Below are 16,120 nucleotides of genomic sequence, written 5' to 3' on the forward strand. Positions count from 1 at the left end.
GCCGTTTTAAGTGATTTCTGATTCAAATCTGAAGTTGTAACACTCGCTTCTTGGTCAAGGGCACGTGCCTTATGCGAGCTCAAACTTTTGGACATTTCATGTAATAAGACATGAAAAGTAAACATTCCGAGCAGTTTTTGTAATCATGAAAGAGATGTGTATCTAACTAAAGGATTACTCCGAGCGCGAAGCGCGAGATGAAATTTTTAATATAATGACCAGAATAAAAAATAAAAAAAATCTATACAGTGCGTATAAAAAAGGGACAGATTTGAAAATCTATAAAACATTTGTTTCAAATTATGATGTCTATATTTTGGTGTTAATAGAGGCTCTGAAGTCGTATCTTTCAAATGCCATTAAAAATTTTTAGTTTCGTTCTTGCTTGAGCGAACACGGAATGTTTTTGTCTTGGGTTAAAAAGGAGGCTTGCGCCAAAATGGCATACAATGATAAATAATATGATGATCGGAGTTCTTGCTAATCAGCAGACCCGGGCAGCAGACTTCATCTTAACCTTTTCATTATCTTTGCTATAATATTCAAATTATGTGGTCAAAATTCATTTACAAATCTATTTATTTGCCTGAATTGTTATGTCGTTTCTTTTTAATATGTTCTCTTTTAGCTTTGAATATTCCTTCTTCAAGCAAAAACAATATTTTGTGCGCGCTCGCATTTTGTTTAGTGACTAATGTATACATCTGTAGTAATTTTAGAACAAAATCCTTTTTAATGAAGATTATCAAAAATTTCGGCTCGTGATTTGCGCTTGCATTAATTGTTAAAAATATCATAAATCATGCATTCTATTCATATACAAGTGCTTAAAATGTCAAGTTTTCAGGCCTTAATGTCAAATTTTACGTTCTTTTTTAGATTACTAAGATAATAACATTTTCAATTAAATTGTCCCTTTGTTCAGAAAGAAATATCGGAATATCAAATATTTTCAGCTCGCGCTTCGCGCCCCCATTATTGATTTTCATGATTAAAAAAATGTGTTTAAGATGCCCAGATTCATGGTCTAAATCTAATATCTAAATCTAATATTCTTCCCTGCTGGGTAAAGGCATTCATTCATTATCTGTGTTGGAAACTACATTACCAAAAATAGCATATAAAATGGGGGGTATTAATCACCTTCAGTGTGGTATTACTTTTCTGCATCTTTATTCCTTTTCTCTTTTTGATTTACTTGTATTCATTTGAGCCCCTTTTCCTTTTGTTAGCCCCCTGAATATGGCGCCCGGGGCACGTGCCCCCATTGCACCCCTAGATACGCCACTGTTCCAACTTGAAAACTGGAAATTCCGAGCATTTTTGTAACCATGAATAAAACGATAATTGATGCGAGCGCGAAGAACAAGCCAACATTTTTGTGATTATCTAACCTAAAATGTATCATGTTTTACTTCATAGGGTATTTCATTTTGAAAAAGGGCACATTTCATTTTGAAAAAAAAGGTAATTTTCCATTTTGAAAAAAAAAAAATCCTATGGGGAATAGGTGGGGAAGTGCCCCCTGCCCCCGGTTCCGCCGCCCCTGTGACAAGTGGACGAGTTGGCAATAGAAGGATTGGCATTTTACCAATTTAACCCCAGAAATTGTCAATTTGAATTTTAAAAAAAAGAGACAAAATCAAACAAGTTATGACATTTTAAAGTTTTGCTTTTTTAACAATACAGTTTTTATGCAAAACTCAGCTCAGTGATAATGAGAGTCGATGATGTCACTCATTCACTATTTTTGCTTTTCAGTGTAAGTATTACATATTTCAATTTTTAAAGAATTGACAATAATTACCAACTTGACAACCACAAATATTAATACAATGGTAATTCCACATGTTAAGGGAGGAATAAAACGTTGTTTCACATGAAAATATGGATAAAATTAAGATACTTAATACATTTATCCAAAATAAAAAGTGAGTAGGTGATGTCATCCCTCATTTGCATACCGATCAGGGTGTGCATATAACTTTTGAGAAATTAAGCGAAACCATTAAAAATGTTATGACTTTCATATTTTAGATCCGATTATTTTGATGAAATGATAAGTGTTATGCTTTGATTGTTTTTTTTTAATTTTATTCATAAACTTTTTGTAGGTGTAGACTTGCCCTTTAATAACTTTTATGGTACAGACTTACAGACTAAAGAGTCTTCACTTGCTCAGTGCTGGGGCGGCGGAACGTATTTTCGTTTGGGGGGGGGGGGTCAAAGCAAAAAAGGCACTTATAAAGTGCGTCCTAAAAAAAAACGAAACCGAGATCATAACTTAATCACAAATACTATAAACAAATGACCTATCATTGTTAAGCTTCGAGTCCCCTCTTTCATCTGGTACAACAAGATTTCTCATTCATGCATGAGTGAGTAAAAACAATTTTAATAATGGATACCAAAAAGTCACATGGCGGGTGTTATATATGGGTTTCAAAAAGAAAATCACATTCTTAAAATGTTCAATATCCGCTCTTTAATTTGATACCTCAATCACAGAAAATGGTCAAGAAATAACAAAGTTCTGTTTATAATTTATATGAAAAAATGCTTGAATTTCAATAACTTCATAAAATGAAGAGGTTTTTACAGGCTAGCTTTCAGACTTACTCAACACTACGTTTTTTTTTACGATCAACCATACAAAAGTCTTTTAGTAAATAAAGAGGCTTAAATATTTGGAGAAAATTATAATTTGTAAAAAAAAATTCGGCACTACTCCTATGTGTTTAAGTCTTTTGTCAACCATGCGATAGCTTCGGTGGGTGAAAACACGTTTGGTAAACGAAATTAATGCAATACAAGCATTGTTTCGAAGGAACAGAAGTTTGTTATTTCTTGACCATTTTCTGTAATTGAGGCATCAAAATAAAGAGTAGATATTGAACTTTTTAGCATATGGTTTTCTTTTTGAAATTCAGATATCCCCGCCAAATGACTTTTTGGTAACCTTTCTTGAAATCGTTCTTACTCACTCATGCGTCATGCGAAATATTTTATGTTGTACCAGATGAAAGAGGAGACTAATGTTTACAATGATAGGTCATTTGTCTATTGTATTTATGATTAACTTATGATAAATCATCGCTAAATCTCTGTTTCGTTTTTTATTGGACGCACTGTATATCAAAACGGGCATTTTTATGCAAACGGATATTTTCACCATGAGATTATCATCTGTGTTAAGTAGTTGTGTGTTTTGTAGTAATTAAGTTGAGCAAAGCCCTTTTTGAAGTGATTTCTGATTAAATATATATGGTCAATTATCGCACAAATTATCTGTTAAAAGGGCATCCTTGCGAGCGCGAATAGCGAGCTCAGACTTTTGGACATGTACTAATAATACTGAAAATTAAACATTCCGAGCAGTTTTGTTATCATGAAAAAGATGTGTATCTAACTAAAGAATTGACCCGACCGCGACATTAAATTTATAATTATAGAAACCAGAAAAGGAAGCTGGTAAGGACTGCATTATAGTTACTGATTTAGAGAATATATATCTCACCAATCGAATAAGGCGAGTGCGGAGAGCGAGCTGAAAATTCGTCATATTCCAACCTGAAAACTGGACACTAGCACTTTTTGTAACCAAGAACAGAATGAGTACCTTACTAATTAACAATAATTGATGCGAGCGTGAGCCAAAAATGTAATTTTCTAACCTAAAATGTATTGTTTTACAAAAAGTGTATTTTATACTGAAAAAGGCACTTTCCATTTGAAAAAAGGGCATTTTTCCTACTAGCAATTACTTTTTTTGGGGGGGGGGGGTAAGTGCCCCCCCCCCCCCCGTTCTGCCACCCCTGGCTCGCTCAAGTCTCCTTTCACCTGGGAGGATAATCGTTACAATCTTAAGCAAAGAAGGAATTTTGCGAGGATAAGTTTATAATCATCTCTATTGTTCAATATGATCAGCGTCTTCTTTTCATTTTGGTTTCATTGGCAAAGGTCGGGGAGGGAGGGGCGCGATTCCAATGAAGCCCTGGACGTCATATCAGGAAGATTTTGCTCTTTGTCATGACGGGCATGTGACAGAGTACTTCATTTTCTCATTTCTTGAAGGATTCAAGAACTGAGAAAAACATGCCCGTCGTGACAAAGTACAAGTCTTTGTCGAAAATTGATGAACCTGATCAGCAGTTTCGTCCTAGTTTTGGAGCTGATAAAAAATTGCAAAATGTAGTTTGTCCAAAATCAAGGACTATTGATTCAACAATATTCGATAAAGATTTCTTTGATGTTCTTTGCCATGACCACTACCCCTTCCATCCATTTCCCTCTCCTCTCTCCACGCGTCACCCCTTCCCCCCCCCCCCCCAAATTATCAACTTTCTCTCCCTTCGATCTTTCTCCCACTTGCCCAAGTTTAATCACTTGGGACCACATAATCTGAGTCAGAAAATGTAAATAAGATTGCAAACTCAGGGCCCCCGTATCATAAAGCTGAGATGCTCATGGGGCCGATATTTACAATACATCATACACAATAATATACTCAATGCAAACAATCATAGAAATCGGCCCCATAATCAATCATTAGATTTCATGTTACGGGCCCTGGTCTGAACAATGCTTTAACTTACGGTATGTTTACCATCACTTGTGATGAAATTTACCATGACAGAGAATCTCACCCGGCTCCTCCCATTCAAAATACTTTCAAATGCATTCAAAATTTCAAATACGTCCAAATACATTCAAATACATCCAAATATATTCAAATACTTTTGAATTCATTCAAAAACATTCACATGCATTCAAAAGCAGGGGCCGCGGAACGGTTTTCACTTTTCAGAGTGGGGGCTGACCATGCAAAAAATCACAATCCTATGATAATTTTTACCTTTTTGTATACGGTTTTGGAAAAAAGTGGGGGAGCTGAAACCCCCCCCCCCCTACCGCTTCCGCGGCCCCTGAAAAGCTTTTAAATACTTTATATACTTCCAAATACATTCGAATGCATTCAAATACATTCAAAATTTACATTTACAAATGTGCAGCTCTGTACACTACTCACCACTCTGGCTTTACGATTACTCTCAAGAATTCTAAAATTTCATACAAGTATGAATGTGATAGTGATATCTTATTTATTGGTCTTCATATAACAAAAACTTACAATAAAATGGTTCATTTGATACAATATCTAACAGAGATTCCCTTTAAAACACCCTTTACAATAAATAAAAAAAAACTTCTGTAGTCAGAATCAAGAAATATATGAAAATACAAGACTTGACTAGCTGCAGCTGGTGTCAATAAAAGTAAATGAATTTCTTTCAAGAATGCTATGTTTTCATATTCTTGCATACCCCCCCCCCCTACCAATACACTCCTTTAAAAACAGTATATCTTCAAGCTATCTATCTGTTGAAAAAAGTTCTTACATGAAAAAAAATGTAGTCAGAACTAAGAAATATATGATAATACAAGACTTGACTATTACTGCAATTGGTGTCCATAAAAGTAAATGAATTTCTTTCAAGAATGCTGATGTTTCCAATTCTTGCCATACCAATACATCCATTTAAAACAGTATAATATATCTTGTTCATGCAGTATTAACCCGTTGAATACTGAATTATGTCATTCCCATAGACTTTGTACAGGTAAAAACCTGGTTCCAGTTGTCAACGGGCTAAGAATTTTTTTAATAGATTGCATCTTGATGCTCTCTATTAAAAAAGTTAATATTGCATGAACATGATTAGCCCATGATGATAAATTGGCCAAAATGAATAGCACTGAATGGAGCAGATTTTTTTAATCGATGTGAACTGATGCATGAATACACAATATGAGAGTCCAAATTTGCTTCTACAGTGGACTAAATTTAAAGGCCCTTTTATTAGTGGAAAGCAATACACTTTCGATTTTGAATCCATAAATTTTAATTTACTCAAATTATAAAAAGAAAACAAAAGCAATAAAGAAAATCAAAAGGTTTTTTACATCAGTAATGAATGTCATTGCGCATCTATTTAACGTATTTATATAACAATAGATTAAAGACCTCCCCAATAACAAAGATTGAGGAAATTAGGACACTAAAATGGTACGAATCACACATAATTTACAATATACATTCCCTTTAATGATATGCTACTGACGAGGTATCAACATAGTTCACATGCTAAGAATTCCAAATAAAATGCATAACTTGTTAATTTCTTTCGATATTTAGCAATGTGTGAGGAAAATGACATGATTTGAAATCGAAATCAATCCATTTTCACTGTTCACAAGGCTCCATAATTTAATGGTGTAGGATGGGAGCATAAAATAACTTACAGGAACGATATAAAAAAAGATTACGCTGATACACAAATAGATGACTACCGGTAAAAGTACATAGAGAAGGCTCTCTCCAACTTACACAAAGAGTTGTACAGCAACTGAAGTAAACAACCAGAATATTGTGCCATGACTGACAAGATCAGACAAACTTTGGCGATATGATATAATGTACAGATCAACCTCTTACTCCACGAGAAGGATTATGCTGGTAATTGGTGCGTTTGAAGAATGCTTCCAAAGAACCCACTAATAAGAGCAGGGCTAGTTTGATTCTCCACTTGATAATTTCAATACATTACATTCAAAGCACAGCATGTTGACCATGGACTACGCCTGCATCACCTAACGACTGTAACAGAGAAAGAAGAAACAAATGTAAAACATCGATGTCAGTCACATTTACAACAATAATTTTAATTGTTTGAACCATAGCTGCATTCAAGATTTCAACAGATGTATGGAAAGGGCTGTAGTCTTGGAGACAATCACAGACAAGGAATGCACTTATTACAAGCTGGCGGGGTAAGTTGAGCATAGGGGCAAGTTGAGCCACTAGCCCCAGGCCAATAATTAATGAGTCAGACATTGTGGTGGTGTCATGTATTGATGACCCATTGCATAACCCCTAACCCCACCACATTGTTTTCAACTTTGAAACAAAAAGTACTTTTTTAGAGGGAAAATACAAATTTCAGCAAAAAAGGTAAAAAAGGGTGTGAAATAGATCAGTGCTTTTTACACACACGTCTTTAAATATAATAAAGAGATAAGAACAATATTGTTAGTCGGAGTCCAGGTATGGATCTTCATTCTTGTCATAGTCGTTTGCATGATGGATTCATAAGAAATGTGTGGATGCGAAATTGTCGCATTAAGTTTGGACTGGGGTAAGTTGAGCCAGCCAACATGGGGCAAGTTGAGCCATAAAATTCTTAGGGTAATGTATATAAAAATAAAAAAACCTTACAAAACCATCGATATGTAGGCAGCAGGGGCAAATTTACATGACTCATTTTAGAGGATGTTAGTATTTACAATGTATAGAGAATTAGCAAATGAAAGACTTTAAATAAAAAAATGACATGCTGGTTCTTCCCGCATACATTTTGTACATAGTTTTTGTGGCTCAACTTACCCCACAGATGGGGCAAGTTGAGCCATTTGACATCTCTTTTTTCAAATGTGACAATGCCTTTAAGTGTGGGGGAAAAAGTTATATGTGTGAAAAATATTTAAGAAGAATTAAATTTTAAGGCAAGGTACTTATTTCTACAAGATTATTAATCATATCAATTCTAACATACAAAAGCAAAAAGTGTCACAACTTACCCCGTCTTCCCCTAGTTTATCCCCGTGGGGGCCACTTACATTGACGAGTGGATACCATGCGCGACCAAAAAAAACACGTAAAAAGGATGTCTTTTTCAAGATAGGGCACGTTACGTACGTAACGTGATAAGGGTGTCAAAAACACAAAAATAATGAAAAAAGGGTATCTATTTCGCTAGGACAGCTACGTGTTTAGGGTCAAATTTGCGGGGATGATAAAACAAAATTAAAATGTTTTATATAAAGGATGTCCTTTTTGCCCCAACACTACCTGTTTAGAGTCAGATTTGCAAGAGGTGTGGAAGGTGGGGCCGTACTAAACCAAACGTGTGTAAAGGTAAAACCGACGATAACATAATCAAATATCGCTGTACTTGTTTAGGGGTTAATTTCAGGGAATACTTGCCATGAGTATCGTTTTGTTTCCATACTTGTTAAGGGTAGGGTTTCAGACGCCAATACTTGTTAAGGGGTGCATTTTCAGAATATGGAAAATACGTGTTTAGGGTGCTTTTCGAGACCACATGGTCGTGCATGGTATCCACTTGTCAATGGAAGTGGCCCCCCCTGGAGTTTATCAATGAATTCAATTATTCGACATAAAATAAAATTGATCACTGATAAACCTATATGCTTATTTTTTTTATATACAATGTTTTACATCTTCTTTTCCCTTCAATCAACTCAGTTCATCAATCAATAAATTTAGTTTTTTACTTGATGAACAGTTTGGAAAGAATTGCTTTTTCTCAAGTAAAAAACTAAGTTTCTCAAGAAAACCTCTGTTGATCAGCCACGTTGTCACCCCAAATATAGTTTTTTTTTATAAACAGAGTTTGTCAAGAAACTCTGCTTCAAGAGAAATACTAAATTTATCTCAAAACTCTATTATGAAGCGATGAACTAATTCATTGGTTGATAAACAAGTTTACTGAGGAACTGTCTTTTCATGAAAAATCAAGTTATTGGAAAACTGTTTATCTGCCAAAATGTCGGCGATAAACTTACATGTAGTTTACAATAATAAACAGAATTTTTTTCATAAACTCTGTCAGTCGATTAAAAAAATCTGTTTTTCAAGCATAAGTTCATCATGAAAAACTTGTTTATCAATGATAGTTTATCGAGAACACCTCGATTGATCGGACACGTTGTCAGTAATAAACAGAGTTTTCTTTTTAAAAAGCCAAGTTTATCAAGCGACAAATTTTATCAGTGAAAAGCCAAGTTCGTCATTGAATTTTTTTTTATTAGTAATGAAGATAACCTTTTCAAAAGGGATCAGCCTATTGTCCTAATACCTGCCTGGATGGTCTAATGTGGAACATCATATGCATACAAAATTATTCATCCCCATAGTATAATATTTGGCTTTGTTTCTCAGATGGAATGAAACATGTACATGTCCATTGGCACTTTAAGCATGACTTTAAGGACAATGCCATATATTGTGGAAGCGATTTTGAAATAATTTTATATAGAAACCAATAAATAACCAGCCATGTGTTTATTTGAATAGAAAATATATACCAAAGCATTCTGGAAGAAATTGTATAATAAATTACTGAGAAATTAGCAAAACAAGCATGGGATTCTGGCAAAATGTTGGGTCTTTTTCTGAGCAATAATAACACAACTGTCTCACAAGTGTTTATCTGCGTTGGTGATCTACAGCATAATTTATAGCTTAGATTTCATGATTTCAAAAAGTTCAGTTTACCAGATCTAAATCCAGTGATATAGTGACAATTAATCTTGGTTTTACAGACTCTATTATTGTGAAATTATTGCTTACAGCTATTTTAATTGATCTATATCAACTTTATCGCTTTGTGAAACAGACTCAAGCCTGGGCCCGTTTAAACATGCCTATTAATTACCTGTGACTTCTGCTACGACTGTATCCACCTCGTCTTTGGAAAGGTGAGCGAGATCGGGATCGAGATCTGTCAGGAAAAAGAAACAATATATTTTGAACCCATATTCTTACTTATTTAGTCAAGTAAAAACCTACCTGTTTTAAGTCAGATCCCGCTGCAGACAAAAAAGCTAATATTTATATGCAAATAATGACAATATGAATAAAAACAATCTTCTTCACAAAAATATCACATCATAATTCCTGCTCTTCATCTAGCAATCATTGGTTTTGGGAGTGACTTGAGAAAATCTCGTTTCAGCAATGAATGTTTAAAACCAAAACCAACTTTGGAGGTAATATCATCATGAATCTTTTGGCACATTTAATTATGAATTATATGTACAGACCTGTACAGTTTTTCCTATAACAATAAAGCATAAATTTAGAGATTTCTACTTCTTTTGTGACTCATAGTGTAGCAACAAATTAACCCGGAAGTTGTTTCATGAAAACTGCTGGCAAGATACGCATGACTTTACCCACGACTGGTGATCCTTTCTTTTGGCAAGTGATGTAGTTGGTTTAGGACCCAAGAAAATATTCAAGTCATGCATAACATGCAGGGCTTGGCATTAGCAGTGGCCCGGGGCCACCAAAATTCTGTGAAAGCCCACGCTTGGTGGCCCAGTTGGGCTACAAATTTTTTGATGAATTGCAATGTTTTCTATTGTTTTAGGGCCACCAAATTTGCATTGCGGGCCACCAAAAATATGAAATTGATGATTTTGGTGGGCTGATCGGGCCACCAAGAACAAAAGTTAGTGTGGAGCCTTGCGTAAAGACATGCATAACTTTAGGAACAGCTATATGAAACACCTACCGGGTGCCCAGTCTGATGGTCTTTAAACCACACCAGGGGGTATTTCACAAAGAGTTGCGTGTGACTTACATGTAGAGTCACCAACACAACGCATAATCAGATTGATTAATGTCGTTGGCCTTCCAATGAGCTGATGCATTATATACTGCATGAAACTTAAACTTTAACATGTATGCATATTGCACTGAATCTTTGTGAAACATCCCCCAGGCAAGGTGTTGAAATATGAAAATGAAATATGAAATCTGCTATTAAAAAAATATACTCTTTAACATTTTACATATATAAATATATTTTAAATAGAAACCTGGACTTACTACCTCTTTTGCCTGTAGTAACAGAAGGGTGAAGAAATTTGACAAAAAGAAAGCTTAAGGTTCCCTTTTTGTCAGCAGCGAAGGCCTAGCGAAGGACTAACGCAGGAGAAAGCAGTAGGACGCGCATTGGATTGAGGAAGCCAGACGTATACGTGATCTTTTTACCAAGTGCAGAACTGACGAAACTAGCTTAACCCTGAAGCCATTATGAATTTGAAGGCCGCAGTCTCCGACTAACTGAAGTCACAAGTCACAAACGTTGCAAATGAGTGCATATCGGCGTGACCTGAATCGAAGCCTTTGCAAGAAGGTGGTGGTGACTTGCTAATTTTGAAGCCCCTTTTTCGTCGCGATTTTGAAGCTTTTTCTGATTTTACTTAATGAACCTGAAGTGCAGATTTGGCGTAAAGGTGCAATGTGAAGAAGAGGGTTCTAGAAGCGCACGACTTCTTTCTACCCTCTGCCGAACAGGTCTTTATCATGAAAAGATCACATTCCGTCGACTAGCTGCTCAAGGGTATAGAATGGAAGTGCTTTATGGTGGATTCCTGAAGGGCTTTACAACAAGGCTCAAGGCGTTACTTGGCTGTGAAGCCGTTAAAAGGAGAGTCCTGAAATGGAGGAAGGATTGAATGGTCACAGCATTCTGACCAAGGTTTGTATTTATCATTATAAAATCTACAATACAAAAACAAATGATTTGTAACATACATGTACATGCATAATAAACACCAATATTTAAACAACGATCTTGGAGAGATTTCCAACACATAAATAACAAGTTTCAAATCAACAAGAAGAAGCAGAACTTTTAATGCTCCAGAAATAATACCTGATATTGCAACAATTACAAAGTCTATATATGTTTTAAGTGAATAAAGATTTCAATAACATCCCTAATTAAGTAGCACATACTGTTTGAGAAACAGCCTCTTCTGAAACAAATTGGAATAATTTTCTACAATCCTTTTTCTTTATAAAATAAAAGACATCCACACGTAATGTAGGACATATCCTTCATGTCATTTCATCTTCAAAACAGCTTCTTTAAATTAAAGAAAAATGTCATTATTTTCCCATACACGATTACACTACCAGTGCTTAAAATAATGAGAGATAAGTATATTTTCAAAAAACTTCATATGAATCTTGTTCAGTACAGATGTTAAGAAACTAAGCATACCTGGAGTAGCTCCTTCGCCGCCCACCACCACTGCCTCCAAAGCTGCGCCTCCCACCACCCCCTCCTCCTCCTCCACTGGGACACTCTCTGGCAAAATGTCCATGATCCCCACAGTTATAGCACTTGCTATCTCCCCTTGGGGGACCACGGTTGCCTCCTCGGAAACCTCTTCCACCGCCACCACCACCTCGTCTTCTTGATTCACCCCGAGCTAGTTCCACACGAGCCCTCTCTCCACAGATGGTTCTTAATTTCAACAGGAAAAAAATATGAATAAATTAGTCAATTCAAAGTTCTGGAACAAATTAAACAAACACCCCAATATGGCCAAAGCTCATTGGCCTTAAATGACCTTTGACATTGGTCATGTGACTTGAAACTCATGCATACTTGATTACTCTTATGTCCAAGTTTCATGAATTAGATCCATATATGCTTTAAAAGTTTTGGCATTTTAAAAAACTTAACCTTGGTTAAAGGAGAATGAAACTCTTGGAGCAAGTTAGCTTTTGTGAGAGCAGAAAAATCAAAGAATAAGATCAACAAAAGTTTGAGTAAAATAGGACTAGCAATAGAAGAGTTATGAGCATTTGAATGTCGAGATCACTAATGCTATGGAGATCCTCCCATTGGCAATGCGACCAAGATCTATGACTATGATGTCACAGATGAACAACTCTCCCCTTTTGGACACTGAAAATATACCCCAAAACATCTCTTTTTGCTCATTCTAATCATATGACAAACGATTCATCAATTATATAATGTTGTGAAACCTCTGTACTTGTCCTCTCATAAAGAGAACACCTCACCTTGTGATAGACTCTATAAAAGTGAGAATATAAGTGAAATAAGTACTAAAGTAATGAGGGAGTTGTACGTGTGTGACATCACATATCTTGGTCGCATTGCCAATGGGAGGATCTACATGGCATTAGTGATCTCGACATTCAAATGCTCATAACTTTCTTATTATTCATTCAATCTTCCTCAAACTTTCAACAATATGTTTCTTTGATTTTTCTCTTTGATATGGATTCAGCTGGTTTCAAGGGTTTCATTCTCCTTTAAGATTTTGTGTTGATTCCCCCCAACATAATCTAAGTTCACAGACTCTGAATGGCTTTAACCCTAGTCATGTGACATGAAACTAGCAAAGGATGTTCTGTGATACTTCATTACTCTTATGTCCAAGTTTCATGAACCAGATCCATAACCTATCAAAGTTATGAGGGCAATTCAACAAATACCCCCAACATGGTCATGTGACCTGAAACTAAAATCTGGGTGGTTTCAGGAAACGAGTGATACATACCTTGAATCCATATCTTTTACGGCATCTGATGCATCTCTGGGATCATCATACTCAACGAACGCGAAGCCAGCGGGACTCCTTGCAATCCAGACATTTTTGATGGGTCCAAAGGTACCAAATAGTTTTTCAATTTCAGACTCGTTGGCAGATTCTCCAAGGTTTCCGATGTACACTTTACAGCCCCTTTCAGCAGAGGACCTACCACCACCACCACCACCACCACCACCACCTCCATAACGAGACATTCTGGTTTAGCCGGTCGTTTGTTGAGCTGAGATGTAAGATATAATGAATTGTATATTATGATATTTACCGGCCAATGCAAGTATTCTTAAAAATCTAGATTGGCACTGCTCATGATTTTGCCGCCCTCTACAGACGCTTTGCGTCGCTAGCATGCAATCACAAAGGAGACAAGATGGCGTCAATAACATGTAAGTAAAATGCTCTTCTACTTTTAATGATTTAATTTCATTTTAGCATCATTCTTTAACAAAAACTAACAATTTTTTGCCAAACGTTGCCAACCAACATTATCGCCCATTTACATAAGTGTTAACATCACATTCTAAACATAACTAGCAGTTTGGCGCCTCCAGGCTACTCCCGGGGGCCACTTCCATTGACAAGTGGATACCATGGTCCATGCGTGACCATGGAGTCTCGAAAAACACCCTAATCAAGTATTTTCAATATTCTGAAAATGCACCCCTTAACAAGTATTGGTGTGTGAAACCCTACCCTTAACAAGTATTGGAAACAAACGATACTATTGGCAAGTATTCCCTGAATTGAACCCCTAAACAAATACAGCGATATTTCAATTGTTATGTCACGGACGTCGCTTTTACCTTTACCTACATCATTTATAGGTTTAGTACAGCCCCACCTCCCACACCTCGTGCAAATCGTACTCTAAACACGTAATGGTGACTATTGGGGCAAAAAGTACCTCCTTTATAAAACATTTTAGTCTTAATTTTTTATACCCTCGCAAATTTGATCCTAAACTATTAAAACATGTAGCTTTCCTAGCGAAAATAGATACCCTTTGTTTCCTTGTTTTCGTGTTTTTGACACCCAACGTACGTAACATGCCCTTGAAAAAGACATCCTTTTTACGTGTTTTTTGGTCGCGCATGGTATCCACTTGTCAATGTAAGTGCCCCCCCCCCCCCAAGGGGCTGTCTAGGCGCATGTTTCCCCCTGGCCCTAACAAGGCTCAGCGCTGATCAGTCAGGACCTCATCCCCAGTAGACCAAAGCTTCGGTCTCTGTTATATATTGGTTGTTCTGCTGAACTCCGTTGGCTCCACTCACCAATTACAGAGACCAAAGTTCTAAGTAACTAACTCGATCTGTACAGGGACTCAATGACAATAGTTTAAGTTCGAATAAACCCGGGAAGTGGGAGTTGCGCGACAGTCACCATTTTTTTGCTTTTAAGTTTATTTTTTCACTATTTGGTGCATTTCAGGCCAAAACGGAATAAATATCTTCATTTTGGTCCAGTTCTTTTTATATATTTTTAGGAAATAAAGACAAGAATTGATGAGCTCCGTCGCCGTCGGGGGGATTTTGCATTTTTAACCCCATAATTTAGGGGCATAATGCCAATGGCGGCTGCACGCGCACGATCACCAGCCGTCTGTGTACACTACAAAGAGATTTTTTTTTTTAATGTTTAAAAACTACGCTCAAATAGACAGCTGCTAGCTGTCTGCATCCCCAGCCGCTTTCACTTCAATTAAGTGGGTCATATACAATAATACAGCCACAGGATCATGCATACATGTAGTGGATCGTATTACCGAACACTTTTCATGAATTCAATCATATCAAACACATTATTCTCATCAAATTCATCAAACTTTCACCATAAATACACAATTACCTACAAAATATAAATATGTACAAATTTTGCCGAAATCGTTTTTCTGTTTTACGATATTATTAGCTTCCAATCGAACCCCTCTTCGCATGTGAAATATTTTGGTCACTTGAAAAACGTATCGTATTACCGAACGTGTGTTTTCTAATGGGAAAAATTGAGAAAACAACAAAATCACCGATGGCGATGAGGTTTTTTTACCATATCTTATTATTTTTAGAATATTAAGACTTTGAAAATGTGTTTTTGAACATTTTTCATCATCTTTATATTCAGTTTCTCTTTGGAAGAATGTTGCAAAGTTTTGAGCGTATGAAATTATTTTCTGACGTGTATGATGCGCGCGTTCCGAACAGTTCGGTAATATTACAAGGCCTGTCGGTAACTAATACAATCACTCACTATATAGACACACGTTACAACAACTGGGTATACCGGGCGGTACGGCGCACTGGCACTGCCAAGGCCGGGGAAAGCCAGGCAGCGCAGTCAGAGAGAGGCCGAGTTAATTTTGCACTCATGCCTCATGGCGTCATGCATCTCCATTCAATAATCACCAAAGTCATCAAAATTTTATCCAAAATGTCTACATTATGTACATAATCCGAAAAGCCATTCCATAGTAAATGATTTTATCATATACGGTATAATACCCGATGAAAATGTCATTTACTCACGTGAATACCGGTAGCTTTAACGTTAATTATTAATATTAACGAGATGTTTTACGCACGCAGAGCTAGAGCTCTATTACGCGCGCGCACGCATACGATATCGGCGCGCGCACGTGCACGACTTTTACATGACTATACATTGCGTATCAAAAAAAAGTTTACACTTAGAAAAAATCCTGTGAAATTTAATATTTGTAATATCCTGAAGATTTTTCCACTTTTTAACATTGGTACAGATCCATTTAAGCAAATGACGATATAACTGTCGAAAAATATTTCCACTTGAGTGAGCAGAGCTTTGAAATATTTATGCGAATAAAAGTATATAGACCTATAATCATGAAGAACACGTGGAATTTATA

General features: G+C 36.2%; 1 protein-coding gene across 4 annotated transcripts; it reads right to left on the reverse strand.

Moving 5' to 3' along the window:
- Window positions 1–5,079: 5,079 nt before the first annotated feature.
- Window positions 5,080–15,871, reverse strand: LOC129257808 (serine/arginine-rich splicing factor 3-like). Of its 4 annotated transcripts, XR_010292923.1 has the most exons (6): window positions 15,762–15,845; window positions 13,195–13,465; window positions 11,880–12,125; window positions 10,697–11,307; window positions 9,519–9,584; window positions 5,080–6,658 (listed from the first exon to the last, which is right to left on the reverse strand). XR_010292923.1 is itself a non-coding variant. In XM_064096402.1 (5 exons), exons 2-5 carry the CDS (start codon window positions 13,437–13,439, stop codon window positions 6,652–6,654), a joined length of 564 nt encoding a protein of 187 aa, XP_063952472.1. In that variant the 5' UTR covers window positions 13,440–13,465; window positions 15,762–15,871; the 3' UTR covers window positions 5,080–6,651. The 4 variants fall into 4 exon arrangements, 3 of the variants coding, with proteins under 3 accessions (XP_063952472.1, XP_063952473.1, XP_063952474.1); XM_064096402.1 differs by lacking the exon at window positions 10,697–11,307 and having other exon boundaries at window positions 15,762–15,871; XM_064096403.1 differs by lacking the exon at window positions 10,697–11,307 and having other exon boundaries at window positions 15,783–15,852.
- Window positions 15,872–16,120: the final 249 nt, after the last annotated feature.

The sequence above is a fragment of the Lytechinus pictus genome, chromosome 3 (assembly GCF_037042905.1).
Source record: "Lytechinus pictus isolate F3 Inbred chromosome 3, Lp3.0, whole genome shotgun sequence".
Taxonomy (NCBI): domain Eukaryota; kingdom Metazoa; phylum Echinodermata; class Echinoidea; order Temnopleuroida; family Toxopneustidae; genus Lytechinus; species Lytechinus pictus.

Bases quoted from the DNA above. Each gene is read 5' to 3' on its own strand.
- LOC129257808 (XM_064096402.1), bottom strand. From the start codon at position 13,439: ATGTCTCGTTATGGAGGTGGTGGTGGTGGTGGTGGTGGTGGTGGTAGG. The intron at 12,126-13,194 runs GTATGTATCACT...GTTGAAATTAAG, and splicing joins GTAAAAGATATGGATTCAAG to AACCATCTGTGGAGAGAGGG. The intron at 9,585-11,879 runs GTATGCTTAGTT...TTTTCCTGACAG, and splicing joins CGGCGAAGGAGCTACTCCAG to ATCTCGATCCCGATCTCGCT.